We start from the raw sequence: 20,269 nt of genomic DNA on the forward strand, positions 1-20,269 counted from the left end.
CCCCCCTCCCCTCCCTCGCCTCCCCCCTCCTCCTCCCTCCCTCGCCTCCCTCGCCTCCCCCCTCCTCCTCCCCCCTCCTCCTCCCCCCTCCTCCCCCCTCCTCCTCCCTCCCCCCCCTCGCCTCCCTCGCCTCCCCCCTCCTCCTCCCTCCTCGACGAATCCCATCGAAGGGCTCTCGCGCGCGTGTGGCCTTAAATAGAATAGGGGGGTGGGGGGGGTGCTCGTGTACACACGGTACACACACACGCACGTACACACGTACACACACACACGTACACACACACGTACACACACACGTACACATGTACACACACACACACGTACACACACACACACGTACACTCACACGTACACACACGTACACACACACACACGTACACACACACGTACACATGTACACACACACACGTACACATGTACACACACACTCACACGTACACACACACGTACACACACACGTACACATGTACACACACACTCACACGTACACACACACGTACACACACACGTACACATGTACACACACACACGTACACATGTACACACACACTCACACGTACACACACACGTACACACACACGTACACATGTACACACACACACACGTACACATGTACACACACACTCACACGTACACACACACGTACACACACACGTACACATGTACACACACACACACGTACACATGTACACACACACTCACACGTACACACACACGTACACACACACGTACACATGTACACACACACACGTACACATGTACACACACACGTACACATGTACACACACACGTACACACACACATACACATGTACACACACACACGTACACACACACGTACACACGTACAAACACACGTACACACACACTCACACGCACACACACACGTGTACACACGGTACACACACGTAAACACACACGTACACACGGTACACACACGTACACATGTACACACACGTACACACGTGTGTGTACATGTGTACGTGTGGCTAATGGCCCCTACTGAGCTCTTTTTCAGAAGCCATTGCCTGGCCATCACAAACTATAGCGGCTTGAACCAAGTGACTGAAATCATCATCATCATCGTCGTCGTGTGTGAATGCGTGTCATTCTTAACGCAAAGAGATCCATAGAGACAGAGAGACCCACAGAGACCCACAGAGACACACAGAGACACATATAGTTACATAGAGACACACAGAGACACACAGAGACACATAGAGATACATAGAGACACATAGAGACCCACAGAGACACATAGAGACACATAGAGTTACATAGAGATCCATAGAGACAGAGAGACCCATAGAGATACATAGAGACACATAGAGACACAGAGACACACAGAGACACACAGAGACACATAGAGTTACATAGAGACACAGAGACACACAGAGACACATAGAGATCCATAGAGACAGAGAGACCCATAGAGATACACAGAGACACATAGAGATACACAGAGACACACAGAGACACATAGAGTTACACAGAGACACATAGAGATACACAGAGACACACAGAGACACATAGAGATACATAGAGACTCATAGAGATACATAGAGATACATAGAGATACACAGAGACACACAGAGACACATAGAGATACACAGAGACACACAGAGACACATAGAGATACATAGAGACTCATAGAGATACATAGAGATACATAGAGATACACAGAGACACACAGAGACACATAGAGATACATAGAGATACAGAGAGACCCATAGAGATACATAGAGACACAGAGACCCACAGATTTAACTAAAACTAAACCAATTTCTATTTAAAGCTTCTTTCGTGACTGCAGGGATTCATCTTCTTGGTTCTTTCGGTAAAGTCGTCACGTAGAAGGGAAATAATAAAATAATAAAAATGAACCATAATAAAATACAATTCTCACGACGTTTCGGCCACAACGCAAGCAGCCGTCCTCAGGTGAAGAACAGGTCTGTCGTACCCGGCCGGGTACGGGTAGCCGGGTATCGGGTAGGGTACGGGTATCGGGTACCCGGTTGTGACCTCTGACCCGTGGTCCGGCTCCTCGGCTTGTTGCCCTGACCCCTGACCCCTCGCCACTTCCCACATTTACAATCGACGACGCGATTTTTCCACTTCAATGAAGACGACGACGATGACGATGATGATGAAGCCCCCATCTTCGCTGTGTGAGTGTGGGGGGTGGCCATGGTCTCGCTGCCGAACAGCGGAGCTGCATGTGACTGTATGCAGAGCTCAGTGTGGGGGGTGGGTGGGTGGGTGGGCGCCTTAACTTGTTTAATAATAAAATACAAAGTAGTTTTTTAAATAGTTTTATAGATATTCACTCGTCGCAGCGCCACCGTGTGGATGCGTGCGGTGATCTCAGACCCTGGCGACGACGGCGGTGGTGGAGGTGGTGGTGGTGGAGGTGGTGGTGGTGGCAACTCACAAATCATCAAGATCTGGACAAAGTCACAATCGGTGAGCTCCTCCGGCTTGCAAGGATGCGTTGTCTGGATCGTTTAGCCCGGATGCCCAGCCACCGCATGCCTCAACAGCTTTTGTTCGGCCGGATCGAGGGGGCTAAACGGGCGCGGCACGGGCTGGAGAAGAGACGGAGTGACGTGGAGCTGAGTGGACTTGCCGATGACTGGTACCAGCGGTGTCAAGATCGGCCTCTGTGGAGGAGGAGGCTCGTGAAGGACGCTGCTGGGCAGTTGGGAGGCAGTCGCCCTCCAGCAACAACGGAGGGCGGAGGAGCGACGCTCACAACAACGAGCGGAGAGCCGGGCGGCTAAAACACAGCGAGTTGACAAAGTTTGGAGGCACAGCTGATGGTGCAGCTACCGGTCATCTCATTCGAGTCGACCCACGGCACTTGCTGGGTCTGTCCCGTGACCTCCTGCCGGCGGGCGTTTTTGACACTTCGCGTGGCCTTAAAGTGCACCTAGCCTGGCACAGGTGCCGTGGTGACGTCACCGCCGCTTAGTGGCGAATGGCGACTGTTGTGTGTTGGTGGTGGCGGCGGGTCACTCTTCCGTGTCAACGTGGACTTTTATTGACGGAAGATTTGATTGATGTATTGGTTGTCGGTTTTTTTTGCCACCTGCAGCAGGTTTCCCGGAGTGGTTAGCGATTCCACCAAAAACGAGAAATCTGTTGATCGAGGCAAATTGAGGATTAATAAAAATTAACCCGTAAAAACATAAAGTTTTTTTCACTATAAATCCTTTAAACGTAAGATCGCCTCTTGACATGCCCCGTATATTATTTGGTTCTTTCGGTTAAGTCACGTCTAAAGATCAAATAATAAATTAAATAATAGCATATTTACGACGTTTCGATTGCAACACAAGCAATCGTCATCATCAGGCGTAAAATAAATAGCAACAGAAATCTAACTAGAAAACTATAGACAGACATACAAGCAGACAGACATCACAAGGACACACAGAGAGAGAACACATCGGCGCAAAGAGAGAGGTCGTTTCTGTATTTAAGGCCCCGTCACAGAAACGACCTCTCTCTTTGTACCGATGTGTCCTCACTCTGTGTGTCCTTGTGATGTCTGTCCGCTTGTATGTCTGTCTATAGTTTTCTAGTTAGATTTTTGTTGCTATTTCTTTTATGCCTGATGACGATTGCTTGTGTTGCAATCGAAACGTCGTAATATGCTATTATTTAATTTATTATTTTATCTTTAGACGTGACTTAACCGAGAGAACCAAATAATAATTCCTGCAGTCACGAAAGCTCCAAAATTAAGAATGCCCCGTATATTCCCGAGGGCACTAGCGTCGACCCGTTTGACCACTTTCAAGAACCTGGCGGCTTCAATGTAACTATTCTATCTCCATAAATAGTCTCCCGTGTACAGCGTGGGGGCAGGGATTTCATGCCATGTGGTTAGTCAACATTTGCGTCATCGTGAAACGGGCGGCTGGAGTCCTCTCGTCCTCTGGCTTGAGATGGCTGCCACCTATGGGTCAGATGATTGTCTGCCACCATTAAGCATTTGGTAATTAAATATTTAATTTTTTTTCCCTAAACAGTGTAAAATTTTTGGAACTTTTTTTCACGAAAATTAATTGTCACGCACAACGAGTCTGTGTGCAAAATGTCAGCTCGATTGGATCACGGGAAGTGGGTTAAAAAACGACCGAAAGATTTGCACGGTCGTAAGCGCGCAAGCAAGCAAGCAAGCGAACTTAATATAAAGGATTTAAAAAAAAAAAAGCGTTGGTCCGAATCGGTAGTTTGTGGAGCCTAAATAAGTTAAAACCCACAAGCGGAACGTTTAAACAATCAATATAAGTAATCAATCGATCAATAAAGTATCATGCTAATTAAAAGCCAGATTGCTAGGTTCTTATCCTGAATTAGAAAGCATTAATCCGCTCCAAGACTGAATTGGAAGTTTGTGAACCCTAAAAAGTTCGAACCCACACACAGCTAGTAACTTTTAAACACTATTAATCAATTCATCAATAAATAAATGTATAATGATCAATCTTCTTGGTTCTTTCGGCAAAGTCACGTAGAATGGAAATAACACGTGACTTTACCGAAAGAACCAAGAAGATGAATCCCTGCAGTCACCAAAGCGTTTAATCGAAATGTATAATGATCTAGTTTTTAAACCCTCGTTGCTGATTGGTCCACCCGAGGCTCGTCACTGATTGGCTCCCCCCCCTGCCTGCCTGAGGCTCGTCGCCGATTGGCCAAGGGCAACACCCGCTTAGGAAGCCTTTTGATTGGCCGAAATTGGCAGTGCAAAGCTTTGAACACTCGTTAAGTGAACGCTCGTTAAGTGAACACTCGTTAAGTGAACACTCGTTAAGTGAACGCTCGTTAAGTGAACACTCGTTTAAGTGGAAACGTTAACATTGGAGGGGGAACTAACTGTAATAATCCCTCCCCTCCCTCCCCCCTCGCCTCCCCCCCCTCCACTCCCTCCACTCACCCGACTCCCTCCCCTCTCTCCCCCCTCCTCCTCCCTCCTCCCTCCCCTCCCTCCTCCCCCCTCCTCCTTCCTCCTCCTCATCCCCTCCCCCCTCCTCCCCCCTCTCTCCTCCCTCCCCTCCCTCCCCCTCCTCCTCCCTCCCCCCTCCCCCCTCCTCCTCCCTCTCCCCTCCCCCCTCCCTCCTTCCCCCTCCCCCTCCCTCCTCCCCCCCCTCCCCCTCCCCCCTCCTCCTCCCCCCCCCTCCCCCCTCCTCCTCCCCCCTCCTCCCCCCTCCCTCCTCCCCCCTCCTCCCCCCTCCTCCTCCCTCCCCCCTCCTCCCCCCTCCCCCCTCCCCCCTCCCCCCTCCTCCCTCCTCGACGAATCCCATCGAAGGGCTGGCTCTCTCGCGCGCCTGCGGCCTTAATGTCACAAGACGCGTTAAGAGTGAACGCTCCTTCAAGTGGAAACGTTCACATTGGAGGGCGAAACTAACTGTCGTGCTTTTATTTTATTTTGTTTTATAACCCGTTCGTCCCCCTCCCCTCCCCTTCCCTTACCCTTTCCGTCGGTCACTTTGATTTGTTTTCGTGTCGCGCGGTTTTTTTCTATGACGTATGTATATTATTGTACACACGTGTCACTCGCCGTTCGTCAACTCTGCGTTGCGACGTCGGCTTGGCGTTTCGTCGTCGTTCGCGGCCTTGTTATAAATGTATTATATCACGTTTTTATTTTTAACAAAAAAACTATTTCGCATTTTCTATTATCGCATTGTGCGCGCGTGTGTGTGTGGGGAGCGGTGGGTGTAGTGGTTAGCGCTGCGCTGCGCTACGAACCCGGCGACACGAGTTCGATTCCCGCTCACGGCCAACACCAGTGACGATTATCTGAACCGGTCCCGGGCCTCCCCTAGGTCGACTCAGCCTAAAATGAGTACCTGGTGCGGTGTGTAAACATCGCCACTGGGGAGACAAAGGCGGTCGGGCGTGGTGCTGGCCACCCACCCCCCTCGTGTACCGTTCCGGCCTTCATAGGTGCTCGCTAACAGCACTTGCCCCAACAGTCTGTTAACGGCTATATGGGGGACCTTTGTCTTTGTGCATGTGGGGAGCGGTGGTATAGTGGTTAGCGCGCTGTGTGTGTGTGTAGGTCCGGCAAAACAACCCCCTACCTCTTCGTTGGTGCCGGACGGCAACGCTGTGGTGGGCAAAGCCGTGGGGGGGGAGGTCAAACTTAGATGGGCCTTTCCCCTCGTGGCGTTTGTAGCAGAGGTCGCAAACGGGTTTTGATTCCTTACCCGTACCCGGCCGCACCAGGGTCGCAAACGGGTTACCCGTACCCGTACCCGGCCGTACCCGTATCCGGCCGGGTATCGGGTAGGGCACGGGTATCGGGTACCCGATTGCGACCTCTGGGATGAAGCCACGTTGCAGGCGCGGGTGGGTTGATTCTAGGAACTTGAATTGTGAGAAGAGACAAGACGTTGGGAAATGAGTGACAATCACGGTGACTCACCAGTGACTCACGGCCTACCCGTTCCCGGCCGCACCAGGGTCGCGTACGGGTAGCCGGGTATCGGGTAGGGTACGGGTATCGGGTAGGGTACGGGTATCGGGTAGGGTACGGGTATCGGGTAGGGTACGGGTATCGGGTAGGGTACGGGTATCGGGTAGGGTATCGGGTAGGGTACGGGTATCGGGTAGGGTACGGGTATCGGGTAGGGTATCGGGTATCGGGTAGGGTACGGGTATCGGGTAGGGTACGGGTATCGGGTAGGGTACGGGTATCGGGTAGGGTACGGGTATCGGGTAGGGTACGGGTATCGGGTAGGGTACGGGTATCGGGTACCCGGTTGCGACCTCTGGTTTGTAGCCACCGCAGTGGCCAAATGGGCCCTCTGGACGGGTGCGAGGGGCTGGTAACTTCTCCACCTTCAATCCAAGTGCCACTAAACCAGAGCTAGATAGCTCGTGCAGGAGGACCCGAGGGGGCAGGCGTCTATGACGTCTCCTGGCCAAACCCCATTTGGCGGAGCCAGGAAATTAAATCTTTACCCTCGGGGCTCCTCCAGAAATGGTAATAAGTATAACCTGTAAAAGCAAAGTTTTTCACTATAAATCCTTTATATGCGTGGCGGCTAGAGTCCTCTCGTCCTCTGGCTTGAGATGGCTGCCACCTATGGGTCAGATGATTGCATTGCACCATTAAGCAAGTGGTAATTAAATAGAATATTTTTGTACTAAAAAGTGTAAAACTTTTGAAAAAAATGTTCACGAACATTAATTGTCAGGCACAACGAGTCTGTGTGGAAAATGTCAGCTCGATTGGATCACGGGAAGTGGGTTAAAAAACGACCGAAAGATTTGCACGGTCCTAAGCAAGCAAGCGAACTTAATATGAAGGATTTTAAAAACCACTGCAGGTGGCCACGTGGAATGTTCGAACACTCGCCGCGGAGGAGAGGCTGCCACTCATCTGTCGGAAGCTGGACCGGTACCGCCTGGATCTCTGTGGTATTCAGGAGGTCCGGTGGACCGGCTCTGGCTCCTGCCACCATGAGGGGTGGACAGTCCTCTACTCGGGGCAGTAGACTGCCAAACAACAGGGAGTTCTTTTCTTCTGAATAAAATTATGAAGGGGGCGTGGGAGCGTGGCGGTGAGGTGTGGGAAGCTGTAAGCCCCAGGCTACTTTGGGCTCGCCTTCCCATCAACCGGAGGCGAGGAGTGGTGGTCGTGGCTACTTATGCCCCCACCGAAGACGAACATCCGTGGAGGGATGCAGGCAAGGCCGATGAGTCAGATGCCTTCTATGACCTCCTGTCACAGGTGCTGGCTAAAGTGGCCCCTCGGGATAGAGTCATCTTGTTGGGTGACTTCAATGCCCGAGTTGGTCATGATGCTGATATTTTTAAATCTAGAATTAGGATAAAGAAAATAGATGTTTTTAAATGTATAAAAAAATATTTGAAAAATGTGATATTTTTAAATTAATAATTTTTTAAAATAAATTTTTAAAAATATCTATTAAAAATAGATAAAAATACATTTTAAAAAGAGAAATAGGTATTTTTATAAAACAACAGATAAAAAATAAATATAAAATTACGATGACGACGGAGCGGGAGAACGAATACAAAATAAATGTTCTTGGTTATTTCGGTAAAGTCATCACGTAGAAGGGAAATAATAAAATAATAAAAATAAAACATAAAATAATTCTCACGACGTGAAGAACAGGTCTGTCGGAAAGACAGTGTCTGACGCTGTCTTTCCGACAGACCTGTTCTTCACCCGAGGACGGCTGCTTGCGTTGTGGCCGAAACGTCGTGAGAATTGTATTTTATTATGTTTTATTTTTTATTATTTTATTATTTCCCTTCTACGTGACGACTTTACCGAAAGAACCAAGAAGATGAAACCCCTGCAGTCACGAAAGCTTTAAATAGAAACAAAATTAATTATGGAACAAAAAAAAGTGACGAAAATGTTAACGAAATTATTATTGTAGATCACGAAGAAAAGTTTGAAACCGTTTGAAGGTGCGTTATTTTTTTTAACGACAAAGATTGCGACGATGATGATGGAGAGGGAAAAAGAATGAACACTTTATTATAGAAAATAAAAATTCTAAAAAAAAAATGATTTAAAAAATGTTAACCCCCATTAATTATCGATCACAAATAAAAGTTTTAAAACCGTTTGAAGTTGGATTTTATTTTTACGGCAAAAGTTTGCGACGACGGTGACGATCATGATGGAGTGGGAGGAAGAGGTTAAACTTTATTATAGAAAATCTTAATGCAGGTGATGCTGCGAATGTGCAGAGGGGTGATATCGTTCCAGACTGTTGGGGCTGATGCTGCTAAAGATATGTTAATACAGGGTATATTATGCAAGCCGTATGCTAATGATGGGCATATTACTGACGATGCAGGGCTTATAATGGTAACGATATGCTAATGCAGGACATTAACGCAATGTTTATGCTAAAAAAAGTCCTACATTATGCTAACCATATGTTCATGCATGGATATGTGAATTGATACTACACCACGCTAAACATATGTTACTACTGTATACGCTACATTTTACGGGAATTTATGCTAAATGTATGTTAATTGTATGCTACACAACAAAGACTCATTTCCTGGCAGCGAGTTAGGCCGCATCACCTCTACATAACAAAAAGGCTCAGTCCTAATTTTAGAACTTTCGTGACTGCAGGAATTTTTATTTGTTTCTTTCGGTTAAGTCACGTCTAAAGATAGAATAATAAATTAAATTAAATAATAGAATACGACGTTTCGATTGCAACACAAGCAATCATCATCAGGTATAATGAAATAGCGACATAAAATCTAACCAGAAAACTATAGACAGACATATTAGCAGACAGGTATCACCAAGATACATAGCGAGAGCAACACAGGTAACAGAGAGGGGTGATCGTCTCTGTGTGGTGGCCTTAAATAGACAGAGGGGGGGGGGGCGGAGGCAGAGAGAGGGAGGAGGGTTAGAGAAAAAATTAGCATATCAATGAGTGGTCAACAGACGTGGTGCTGCGAATGCGATGGCACGGCAAGCAAGCCTGAAAATCAGGAGAAGGACACACTAAAATTAAATAACCTAGTAAAATATCGAAATGTAATGTAATACAACACAGAGGGTCGGTCAACACACAATTAACGCATAGCCTGGTTGATTACGTATTTCAAAGATTGCTAAGTTAGAATTTAAGTGTGAACAATCTAAAGAGAGGACACAGGCAGAGAAAACTGTCTATTTAAGGCCACCACACAGAGACGATCACCCCTCTCTGTCACCTGTGTTGCTCTCGCTATGTATGTATCTTGGTGATATCTGTCTGCTAATATGTCTGTCTATAGTTTTCTGGTTAGATTTTATGTCGCTATTTCATTATACCTGATGATGATTGCTTGTGTTGCAATCGAAACGTCGTATTCTATTATTTAATTTATTATTTTATCTTTAGACGTGACTTAACCGAAAGAAACAAATAATAAGGCTCAGTCCCTTTTACACGCACCTTTGCATCATCCGAACCCAGTTTACCAGAGGTGTGGACTCGAGTCATGTGACTTGGACTCGAGTCAGACTCGAGTCATGAATTTGATGACTTGCGACTCGACTTGGACTTGCATAACAATGACTTTGTCCCACCTATGAGGTGTGGACTCGAGTCATGTGACTTGGACTCGAGTCAGACTCGAGTCATGAATTTGATGACTTGCGACTCGACTTGGACTTGCATAACAATGACTTTGTCCCACCTCTGAGATGTGGACTCGAGTCATGTGACTTGGACTCGAGTCAGACTCGAGTCATGAATTTGATGACTTGCGACTCGACTTGGACTTGCATAACAATGACTTTGTCCCACCTCTGCAGTTTACACAACAAAGGCTCATTCCTATCAGTGTGCTTCAGCCGCATAGAACCTCACAATAATGGTATTCAGGGCCTACCTTGGCTCCTCCCACCCTCAACCAGTGTTTATATAGAGACACGGTATCACAAGGACACACATGTTTGTTCTCTCTCTCTCTGTGTGTCCTTGTGATGTCTGTCTGCTTGCATGTCTGTCTATAGTTTTCTCTAGATCGATTTTTGTTGCTATTTCTTTTACGCCTGATGATGACGATTGCTTGTGTTGCAATCGAAACGTCGTAAATATTCTATTATTTAATTTATTATTTTGTCTTTAGACGTGACTTAACCGAAAGAACCACAGAGTAATTCCCAGAGGTGGGACAAAGTCATTGTTATGCAAGTCCAAGTCGAGTCGCAAGTCATCAAATTCATGACTCGAGTCTGACTCGAGTCCAAGTCACATGACTCGAGTCCACATCTCATAGGTGGGACAAAGTCATTGTTATGCAAGTCCAAGTCGAGTCGCAAGTCATCAAATTCATGACTCGAGTCTGACTCGAGTCCAAGTCACATGACTCGAGTCCACATCTCATAGGTGGGACAAAGTCATTGTTATGCAAGTCCAAGTCGAGTCGCAAGTCATCAAATTCATGACTCGAGTCTGACTCGAGTCCAAGTCACATGACTCGAGTCCACATCTCAGAGGTGGGACAAAGTCATTGTTATGCAAGTCCAAGTCGAGTCGCAAGTCATCAAATTCATGACTCGAGTCTGACTCGAGTCCAAGTCACATGACTCGAGTCCACATCTCAGAGGTGGGACAAAGTCATTGTTATGCAAGTCCAAGTCGAGTCGCAAGTCATCAAATTCATGACTCGAGTCTGACTCGAGTCCAAGTCACATGACTCGAGTCCACACCTGGTAATTCCTGCAGTCACGAAAGTTCTAAAATTAAGATTGAGACACGGATTTTCCTGTAAATTCTCTCACTTGATGCAGCATTCGTGCTGTGACTGTTCCACCTGAAGACGGAGGCTTGTGTTGCTTCCGAAACGTCGTGATTTTTAATTTTATTTTAATTTTTAATGTTTTACCTACACGGTGACTTTACCGAAAAAACCTAAATCTAGAATTATGCTAATGTTATTCGCCGGCTCCTCCCCCTTTGCGTGACGTCACGCGCGCGACCGGAAGTTGGGGGCGGGGCGACAGGAAGCGATGGCGGACGAGAAGGTCAGGGCGGTCGTGCCGGTGGCGGCGACTACTCGGGGGGGATTTGTCTCGTGGGGGGTGTGTGGGGTGTGTGTGGTGTGTAGTGTAGGGGTGTAGTGTAGGTGTGTGTGTGTGGGGTGGTGTGTAGTTGTGGTGTGTGTGTGGTGTGTGTGGGTGGTGTGTGTGTGGGGTGTGTGTGTAGTGTGTGTGTGTGGTGTTGTGTGTGGGTGGTGTGTGGTGTGTAGTGTAGGGGTGTAGTGTAGGTGTGTGTGTGTGGGGTGGTGTGTAGTTGTGGTGTGTGTGTGGTGTGTGTGGGTGGTGTGTGTGTGGGATGTGTGTGTAGTGTGTGTGTGTGTGGTGTTGTGTGTGGGTGGTGTGTGGTGTGTAGTGTAGGGGTGTAGTGTAGGTGTGTGTGTGTGGGGTGGTGTGTAGTTGTGGTGTGTGTGTGGTGTGTGTGGGTGGTGTGTGTGTGGGATGTGTGTGTGGTGTTGTGTGTGTGTGGTGTTGTGTGTGTGTGTGGTGTTGTGTGTGTGTGGTGTTGTGTGTGGTGTGTGTAGTGTAGTAGTGTGGTGTGTGTGGTGTTGTGTGTGGGTGGTGTGTGTGTGGGTGGTGTGTGTGTGGGGTGTGTGTTGTTGTGTGGTGTGTGTGGTGTTGTGTGTGGGTGGTGTGTGTGTGGGGTGTGTAGGTGGGGTGTAGTGTAGGTGTGTGTGTGGTGGTGTGTAGTTGTGGTGTGTGTGTGGTGTGTAGTGTAGGTGTGTGGTGTGTGTGTGGGGAGTGTTGTTGTGTGTGTAGTGTGGTGTGTAGTGTAGGTGTGTGTGTGTGGGGTGGTGTGTAGTTGTGGTGTGGTGTGTAGTGTGTGTAGTTGTGTGTGTGTGGGGTGGTGTGTAGTGTAGGTGTGTGTGGGGTGGTGTGTAGTGTAGGTGTGTGTGTGGGGTGGTGTGTAGTTGTGGTGTGTGTGTGGTGTGTAGTGTAGGTGTGTGTGTGGGGGGTGGTGTGTAGGTGTGTGTGTGTGGGGGGTGGTGTGTAGTTGTGGTGTGTGTGTGGTGTGGTGTGTAGGTGTGTGTGTAGTATAGTTGTGTGTGTGTGTGGTGTGTATGTGTAGGTGTGTAGTAGTGTGTGTAGTTGTGTGTGGGTGGTGTGTGTGGTGTATAGTGTAGGTCTGTGTGGGTGGTGTGTAGTTGTGGTGTGTGTAGTGTGTGTGGTGTGTCTCTGTGTAGGTGTGTGTGTGTAGGTGGTGTAGTTGTGTGTAGTGTGGTGCTGTGTATGTGGTGTGTGTGGTGTGTAGTTGTGTGTGTGGTGCTGTGTGTGTGTAGTTGTGTGTGTGGTGGTGTGGGGTGTGTAGTGTGTGTAGTGTAGGTGTGTGTGTGTGGTGTCTGTAGGTGTAGTTGTGTGTGTGGTGTGTGTGTGGGGTGGTGTGTGTGTGGTGTGTGTGTAGTTGTGTGTGATGTGTGTGGTGTGTGTGTAGTATGTGTAGTGTAGGTGTGTGTCTCTGTGTGGTGTGTGTGTAGTTGTGGTGTGTGTGGGTGTAGTGTGTGTGTGTGGGGTGTGTGTGGGGTGTGTAGGTGGGGTGTGTAGGGTGTGTGGGGTGGTGTGGGTGTTGTTGTGTAGTTGTGGTGTGTGTGTGTAGTTGTAGTGTGTGTAGTGGTATGTGTGGGTGTTGTTGTGTAGTTGTGTGTGTAGTGTGTGTGGTGTGTGTAGATGTTGTGTGTAGGTGGTGTGGTGTGTGTAGAGTAGTTGTGTGTAGTGTAGGTGTGTGGTGTGTGTGGAGGTGTGGTGTGTGGGTGGTGTGTGTGGGGTGTGTAGGTGGGGTGTGTGGGGGTGTGTGTAGTGTGTGTAGTTGTGTGTAGTGTTGTGTGTGGGTGGGGTGTGTGTAGTGTGTGTGTGGTGTGTAGTGTGTGTGTGGTGTGTGTGGGGTGGTGTGTGTGGGGTGGTGTGTGTGTAGCGTGGGTGTGTAGTTGTGGTGTGTGTAGTGTGGGTGTTGTGTAGTGTGGTGTGTGTGGGGTGTGTGGTGTGTGTGTGGTAGTGTGTCTGTGTAGTGTGTGTAGTGTGGGTGTTGTTGTGTAGTTGTGGTGTGTGTGGGTGGTGTGTAGTGTAGGTGTGTGGGGTGTGTGGGGTGTGTGTGGTGTGTGTAGTGTTGTGGTGTGTGTGGTGCTGTGTGTAGTTGTGTGTGGTGTGTGTTGTGTGTGGTGTGTGTGGGGTGCTGTGTGTAGTTGTGTGTGTTGGGTGTTGTGTGTGTGGTGCTGTGTGTAGTTGTGTGTGCTGTGTGTAGGTGTCTGTGTGTGTGTACAGTTCGTTTGTCTCGGGGCGCGGTTACAGTGTGTGTACAGTGAGCGCGCGGCGCCACGCGGCGAGTACAGTCCTTGTACAGTTCGCGTACAGTGCTGTGCCATGCGTCGAATTACAGTACATGTACAGTGCCGTACAGTTAAAAGCGTGCGGTGCCGCGCGTACAGTCCGCTCGGCGTGTTTGTACAGTGCGCGTGGGTACGGCGCGCGTACAGTGCGTGTGCGGTGCACGTGGGTACAGTGCACGTGGGTACAGTGCATGTGCGGTGCATGTGGGTACAGTGCGGGTACAATGCGTGTGCAGTGCACGTGGGTACAGTGCACGTGGGTACAGTGCGTGTACAGTGCGCCGTGCCCCCCCTCCCCCCCCCAGGATCCCCTGCGGAAGCTTCGAGACCTGGCGGAGCTGAAGGAGCAGCTCAGGGGGCTGCAGCAGCAGCTGGAGCAGAGCGGAGGGGCAGCCGCGGTGAGGGCAGCAGCTGCCCACAGACTCAACACAGATACACACTGTCACCCATAGACTCAGCACTGTCACCCATAGACTCAGCACTGTCACCCATAGACTCAGCACTGTCACCCATAGACTCAGCACTGTCACCCATAGACTCAGCACTGTCACCCATAGACTCAGCACTGTCACCCATAGACTCAGCACTGTCACCCATAGACTCAGCACTGTCACCCATAGACTCAGCACTGTCACCCATAGACTCAGCACTGTCACCCATAGACTCAGCACTGTCACTCATAGACTCAGCACTGTCACCCATAGACTCAGCACTGTCACCCATAGACTCAGCACTGTCACCCATAGACTCAGCACTGTCACCCATAGACTCAGCACTGTCACCCATAGACTCAGCACTGTCACCCATAGACTCAGCACTGTCACTCATAGACTCAACACTGTCACCCATAGACTCAGCACAGACTCAGCACTACAACACAGACTCAGCACTGATGCCCATAGACTCAACACTGTCACCCATAGACTCAGCACAGACTCAACACTACACCACAGACTCAGCACTACAACACAGACTCAGCACTGATACCCATAGACTCAACACTGCACCATAGACTCAGCATTGATACCCATAGACTCAACACTGTCACCCACAGACTCAGGGGGCTGCAGCAGCAGCTGGAGCAGAGCGGCGGGGCAGCCGCGGTGAGGGCAGCAGCTGCAGGAGCTGCCCACAGACTCAACACAGACTCAACACTGTCACTCATAGACTCAGCACTGTCACCCATAGACTCAGCATAGACTCAACACAGACTCAGCACTGCCCATAGACTCACACTGCCCATAGACTCAGCACTGTCACCCATAGACTCACCACAGACTCAACACTGTCACTCATAGACTCACCACAGACTCAACACACACTCACACTGCCCACAGACTCAGCACAGACTCAGCACTGCACCACAGACTCAACACTACACCACAGACTCAACACACACTCACACTGCCCATAGACTCAGCATAGACTCAGCACTGTCACCATAGACTCACACTGCCCACAGACTCAGCACTGTCACCATAGACTCAGCACAGACTCAGCACTACAACACAGACTCAGGGGGCTGCAGCAGCAGCTGGAGCAGAGCGGCGGGGCAGCCGCGGTGAGGGCAGCAGCTGCCCACAGACTCAACACTGTCACCCATAAACTCAGCACAGACTCAACACTACACCACAGACTCAGCACTGATACCCATAGACTCAACACTACACCATAGACTCAGCACTGTCACCCACAGACTCAGCACACACTCACACTGCCCACAGACTCAGCACTGTCACCCATAGACTCAACACTACACAATAGACTCAGCACTGTCACCCACAGACTCAGCACACACTCACACTGCCCACAGACTCAGCACTGACTCAACACTGTCACCATAGACTCAACACTGCCCATAGACTCAGCACTGTCACCCATAGACTCAACACTACCCATAGACTCAGCACTGTCACCCATAGACTCAGCACACACTCACACTGCCCACAGACTCAGCACTGTCACCCATAGACTCAACACTACCCATAGACTCAACACTGCCCATAGACTCAACACTACCCATAGACTCAACACTACCCATAGACTCAACACTGCACCATAGACTCAACACTGCCCATAGACTCAACACTGCCCATAGACTCAGCACTACACCACAGACTCAACACTGCCCATAGACTCAACACTACACCATAGACTCAACACTTCCCATAGACTCAACACTGCCCATAGACTCAACACTGCCCATAGACTCAACACTGCCCATAGACTCAGCACTACCCATAGACTCAACACTGCACCATAGACTCAACACTGCACCATAGACTCAACACTGCCCATAGACTCAACACTGCACCATAGACTCAACACTGCCCATAGACTCAACACTGCACCATAGACTCAACACTGCCCATAGACTCAACACTGCACCATAGACTCAACACTGCCCATAGACTCAACACTGCCCATAGACTCAACACTGCACCATAGACTCAACACTGCCCATAGACTCAACACTGCACCATAGACTCAACACTGCCCATAGACTCAACACTGCCCATAGACTCAACACTGCACCATAGACTCAACACTGCCCATAGACTCAACTCTGCACCATAGACTCAACACTGCACCATAGACTCAACACTGCCCATAGACTCATCACTGCACCATAGACTCAACACTGCCCATAGACTCAACACTGCCCATAGACTCATCACTGCACCATAGACTCAACACTGCCCATAGACTCAACACTGCACCATAGACTCAACACTGCCCATAGACTCAACTCTGCACCATAGACTCAACACTGCCCATAGACTCAACACTGCCCATAGACTCATCACTGCACCATAGACTCAACACTGCCCATAGACTCAACACTGCCCATAGACTCAACACTGCCCATAGACCCAACACTGCCCATAGACTCAACACTGCCCATAGACTCAACACTGCCCATAGACTCAACACTGCCCATAGACCCAACACTGCCCATAGACTCAACACTGCCCATAGACTCAACACTGCCCATAGACTCAACACTGCCCATAGACTCAACGCTGCCCATAGACTCAACACTACCCACAGACTCAACACTGCCCATAGACTCAACACTGCACCATAGACTCAACACTGCCCATAGACTCAACACTGCACCATAGACTCAACACTGCCCATAGACTCAACACTGCCCATAGACTCATCACTGCACCATAGACTCAACACTGCCCATAGACTCAACACTGCCCATAGACTCAACACTGCCCATAGACTCAACACTGCACCATAGACTCAACACTGCCCATAGACTCAACTCTGCACCATAGACTCAACACTGCACCATAGACTCAACACTGCCCATAGACTCATCACTGCACCATAGACTCAACACTGCCCATAGACTCAACACTGCCCATAGACTCATCACTGCACCATAGACTCAACACTGCCCATAGACTCAACACTGCACCATAGACTCAACACTGCCCATAGACTCAACTCTGCACCATAGACTCAACACTGCCCATAGACTCAACACTGCCCATAGACTCATCACTGCACCATAGACTCAACACTGCCCATAGACTCAACACTGCCCATAGACTCAACACTGCCCATAGACCCAACACTGCCCATAGACTCAACACTGCCCATAGACTCAACACTGCCCATAGACTCAACACTGCCCATAGACCCAACACTGCCCATAGACTCAACACTGCCCATAGACTCAACACTGCCCATAGACTCAACACTGCCCATAGACTCAACGCTGCCCATAGACTCAACACTACCCACAGACTCAACACTGCCCATAGACTCAACACTGCACCATAGACTCAACACTGCCCATAGACTCAACACTGCACCATAGACTCAACACTGCCCATAGACTCAACACTGCCCATAGACTCATCACTGCACCATAGACTCAACACTGCCCATAGACTCAACACTGCCCATAGACTCAACACTGCACCATAGACTCAACACTGCCCATAGACTCAACACTGCACCATAGACTCAACACTGCACCATAGACTCAACACTGCCCATAGACTCAACACTGCCCATAGACTCATCACTGCACCATAGACTCAACACTGCCCATAGACTCAACACTGCCCATAGACTCAACACTACCCATAGACTCAACACTGCACCATAGACTCAACACTGCCCATAGACTCAACACTGCCCATAGACTCAACACTGCACCATAGACTCAACACTGCCCATAGACTCAACACTGCACCATAGACTCAACACTGCACCATAGACTCAACACTGCCCACAGACTCAACACAAACGCCACTCACTCTATCCCCCCCCACCCTTCCCCCCCCCCACCCCCTCCACCCCCCCCTCCACCCCCCCCCCCTCCACCCCAGGCAGGGGGCTCCGTGCTGAGCTCCCCGCTGCTGAAGGGCTTCGCTTTGGGCTTCGTGTTTGCGAGGCTGCGATTGGCCGGTGTGGCCGGGGCGCTGGTGGGAGTTGTGGCTGGAGCCTACGCTGCACAGAGCTACGAGCTGCCCGACGTCGGCCTCACCCTCGCCTCGTACCTGCGCCGCGTCAGGGGCGACGACGGAGGGCCCCGGGAGTGAGCTCCGCCGTGGGGCTCTCTGGGAGCGAGCTCCGCCGTGGGGGTGTGTGTTGAGTGTGGGGTGTGAAACTACCCACCCACCCACCCACCACTCTCCACTCTCCACCCAACAAAGACTGAGGTCCTCCGCAGGACCACCCACCACTACCCCCCACCCCCCCACCACCCCCCCCCACCACCAGTTAGGTCAATCAGAAGAGCCCCAGGAGTGAGCTCCGCCAGGGGGCTCTGTGTTGGGTGTGGGGTGTGAATCTACCTACCCACCCACCACCCACCCCCCCCACCACCAGTTAGGTCAATCAGAAGAGCCCCAGGAGTGAGCTCCGCCAGGGGGCTCTGTGTTGGGTGTGGGGTGTGAATCTACCTACCCACCCACCCACCACCCCCCCCCACCACCACCACCCACCACCACCCCCCCACCACCACCCCCCCACCACCCCCCCCCACCACCCCACCCCCCACCACCAGTTAAGTTAATCAGAAGAGCCCCAGGAGTGAGCTCCGCCTCGGGCCTGTCGGTCAAATATCCACTCGGGGAGGGGAGCGTGCCCACGAGTCACCTCCACCAGGGGGACCACCACGAGTGTCACCTCCACCAGGGGGACCACCACGAGTGTCACCTCCACCAGGGGGACCACCACGAGTCACCTCCGTCAGGGGGACCACCACGTGTCACCTCCACCAGGGGGACCACCACGAGTCATCTCCGCCAGGGGGACCAAGAATCGTCTCCGTCGTGGGGCCTCTGTGTGGGACCTGTGAGTGAGCTCCACCAGGGCACCACGAATGACCTCCGCAAGAGGCCTATGGGGCCCACAATGGAGTATTTATTTCAGACTATATGCACGCACTCGCGTGTGTGGGATGTCCTCGCTCCTCTGCAGGGTGACTGTTGGGCTCCTGATGGAGCTCCGCGAGGGGGCTTGAGTGGATATGCATGCCTAGACTTCTGCTGCTGTATTGTGTGAGTGTGTGTGTGTCTGTGTGTGTGTGTCTGTGTGTGTGTGTCTGTGTGAGTGTGTGTTTGTGTCTGTGTGTGTGTGTCTGTGTGAGTGTGTGTGTGTGTCTGTGTGCGCGTCTGTGTGCGCGTCTGTGTGTCTGCGCGTGTGTCTGTGTGTGTGTGTCTGTGTGTGTCTGTGTGTGTGTGTCTGTGTGTGCGTGTCTGTGTGCGTGTCTGTGTGTGTGTGTCTGCGCATGTGTCTGTGTGTGTGGCTGTGGGTGTGGCTGTGTGTGTGTGTCTGTGTGCGTGTGTGTGTCTGTGTGCGTGTGGGGAGTGGTGGGTCTAGTGGTTAGCGCTGCGCTACGAACCCGGCGACCCGAGTTCGATTCCCGCTCACGGCCAACGCCAGCGACGATTATCTGAACCGGGTCCTGGGCCTCCCCTAGGTCGACTCAGCCTCAAATGAGCCCACCGAGTGTAGCCCGGTGCGACGTGGTGGTGGTGAACATCTGCACTGGTGGGGAGACAAAGGCGGCCGGGCGTGGTGGTGGTGATGGTGGTGGTGATGGAGGTGGTGGGGGTGGTGGTGATGGTGGTGGTGGTGATGGTGGGGAGGGCGGAATCTGCGTCTTGTGCGTCTTAAGTTGCTAGCGTCGGGTTTACCGCGTCGCGTCATTTGCCTTAAACCATGGACCCCTACCCACCCACCCTCACCCCACCCCTACCCACCCAAGTGTTCGGGCACACACACACACACCGAGACTCATGATAGCCGTGTCGGAGACACGGAGACCCTGGGTCTGGGTGTCTCTCTCTCTCTCTCAGGGGGTTCACGATGGCCGTGTCGGAGACACTGAGACCCTGGGTCTGGGTGTCTCT

The 20,269-nt window shown here is 50.7% G+C and overlaps 1 protein-coding gene across 1 annotated transcript; it reads left to right on the forward strand.

The window, feature by feature from the left end:
* Positions 1–11,497: 11,497 nt before the first annotated feature.
* LOC144953302 (SLC35A4 upstream open reading frame protein) lies at positions 11,498–18,830 on the forward strand. The gene is made up of 3 exons (XM_078883871.1): positions 11,498–11,550; positions 14,189–14,281; positions 18,239–18,830. The coding sequence occupies exons 1-3, from the start codon at positions 11,536–11,538 to the stop codon at positions 18,449–18,451; spliced, it is 321 nt and encodes a 106-aa protein (XP_078739997.1). The 5' UTR covers positions 11,498–11,535; the 3' UTR covers positions 18,452–18,830.
* Positions 18,831–20,269: the final 1,439 nt, after the last annotated feature.

Source organism: Lampetra fluviatilis, chromosome 73 (genome assembly GCF_964198595.1).
Source record: "Lampetra fluviatilis chromosome 73, kcLamFluv1.1, whole genome shotgun sequence".
In the NCBI taxonomy this organism is placed as follows: domain Eukaryota; kingdom Metazoa; phylum Chordata; class Hyperoartia; order Petromyzontiformes; family Petromyzontidae; genus Lampetra; species Lampetra fluviatilis.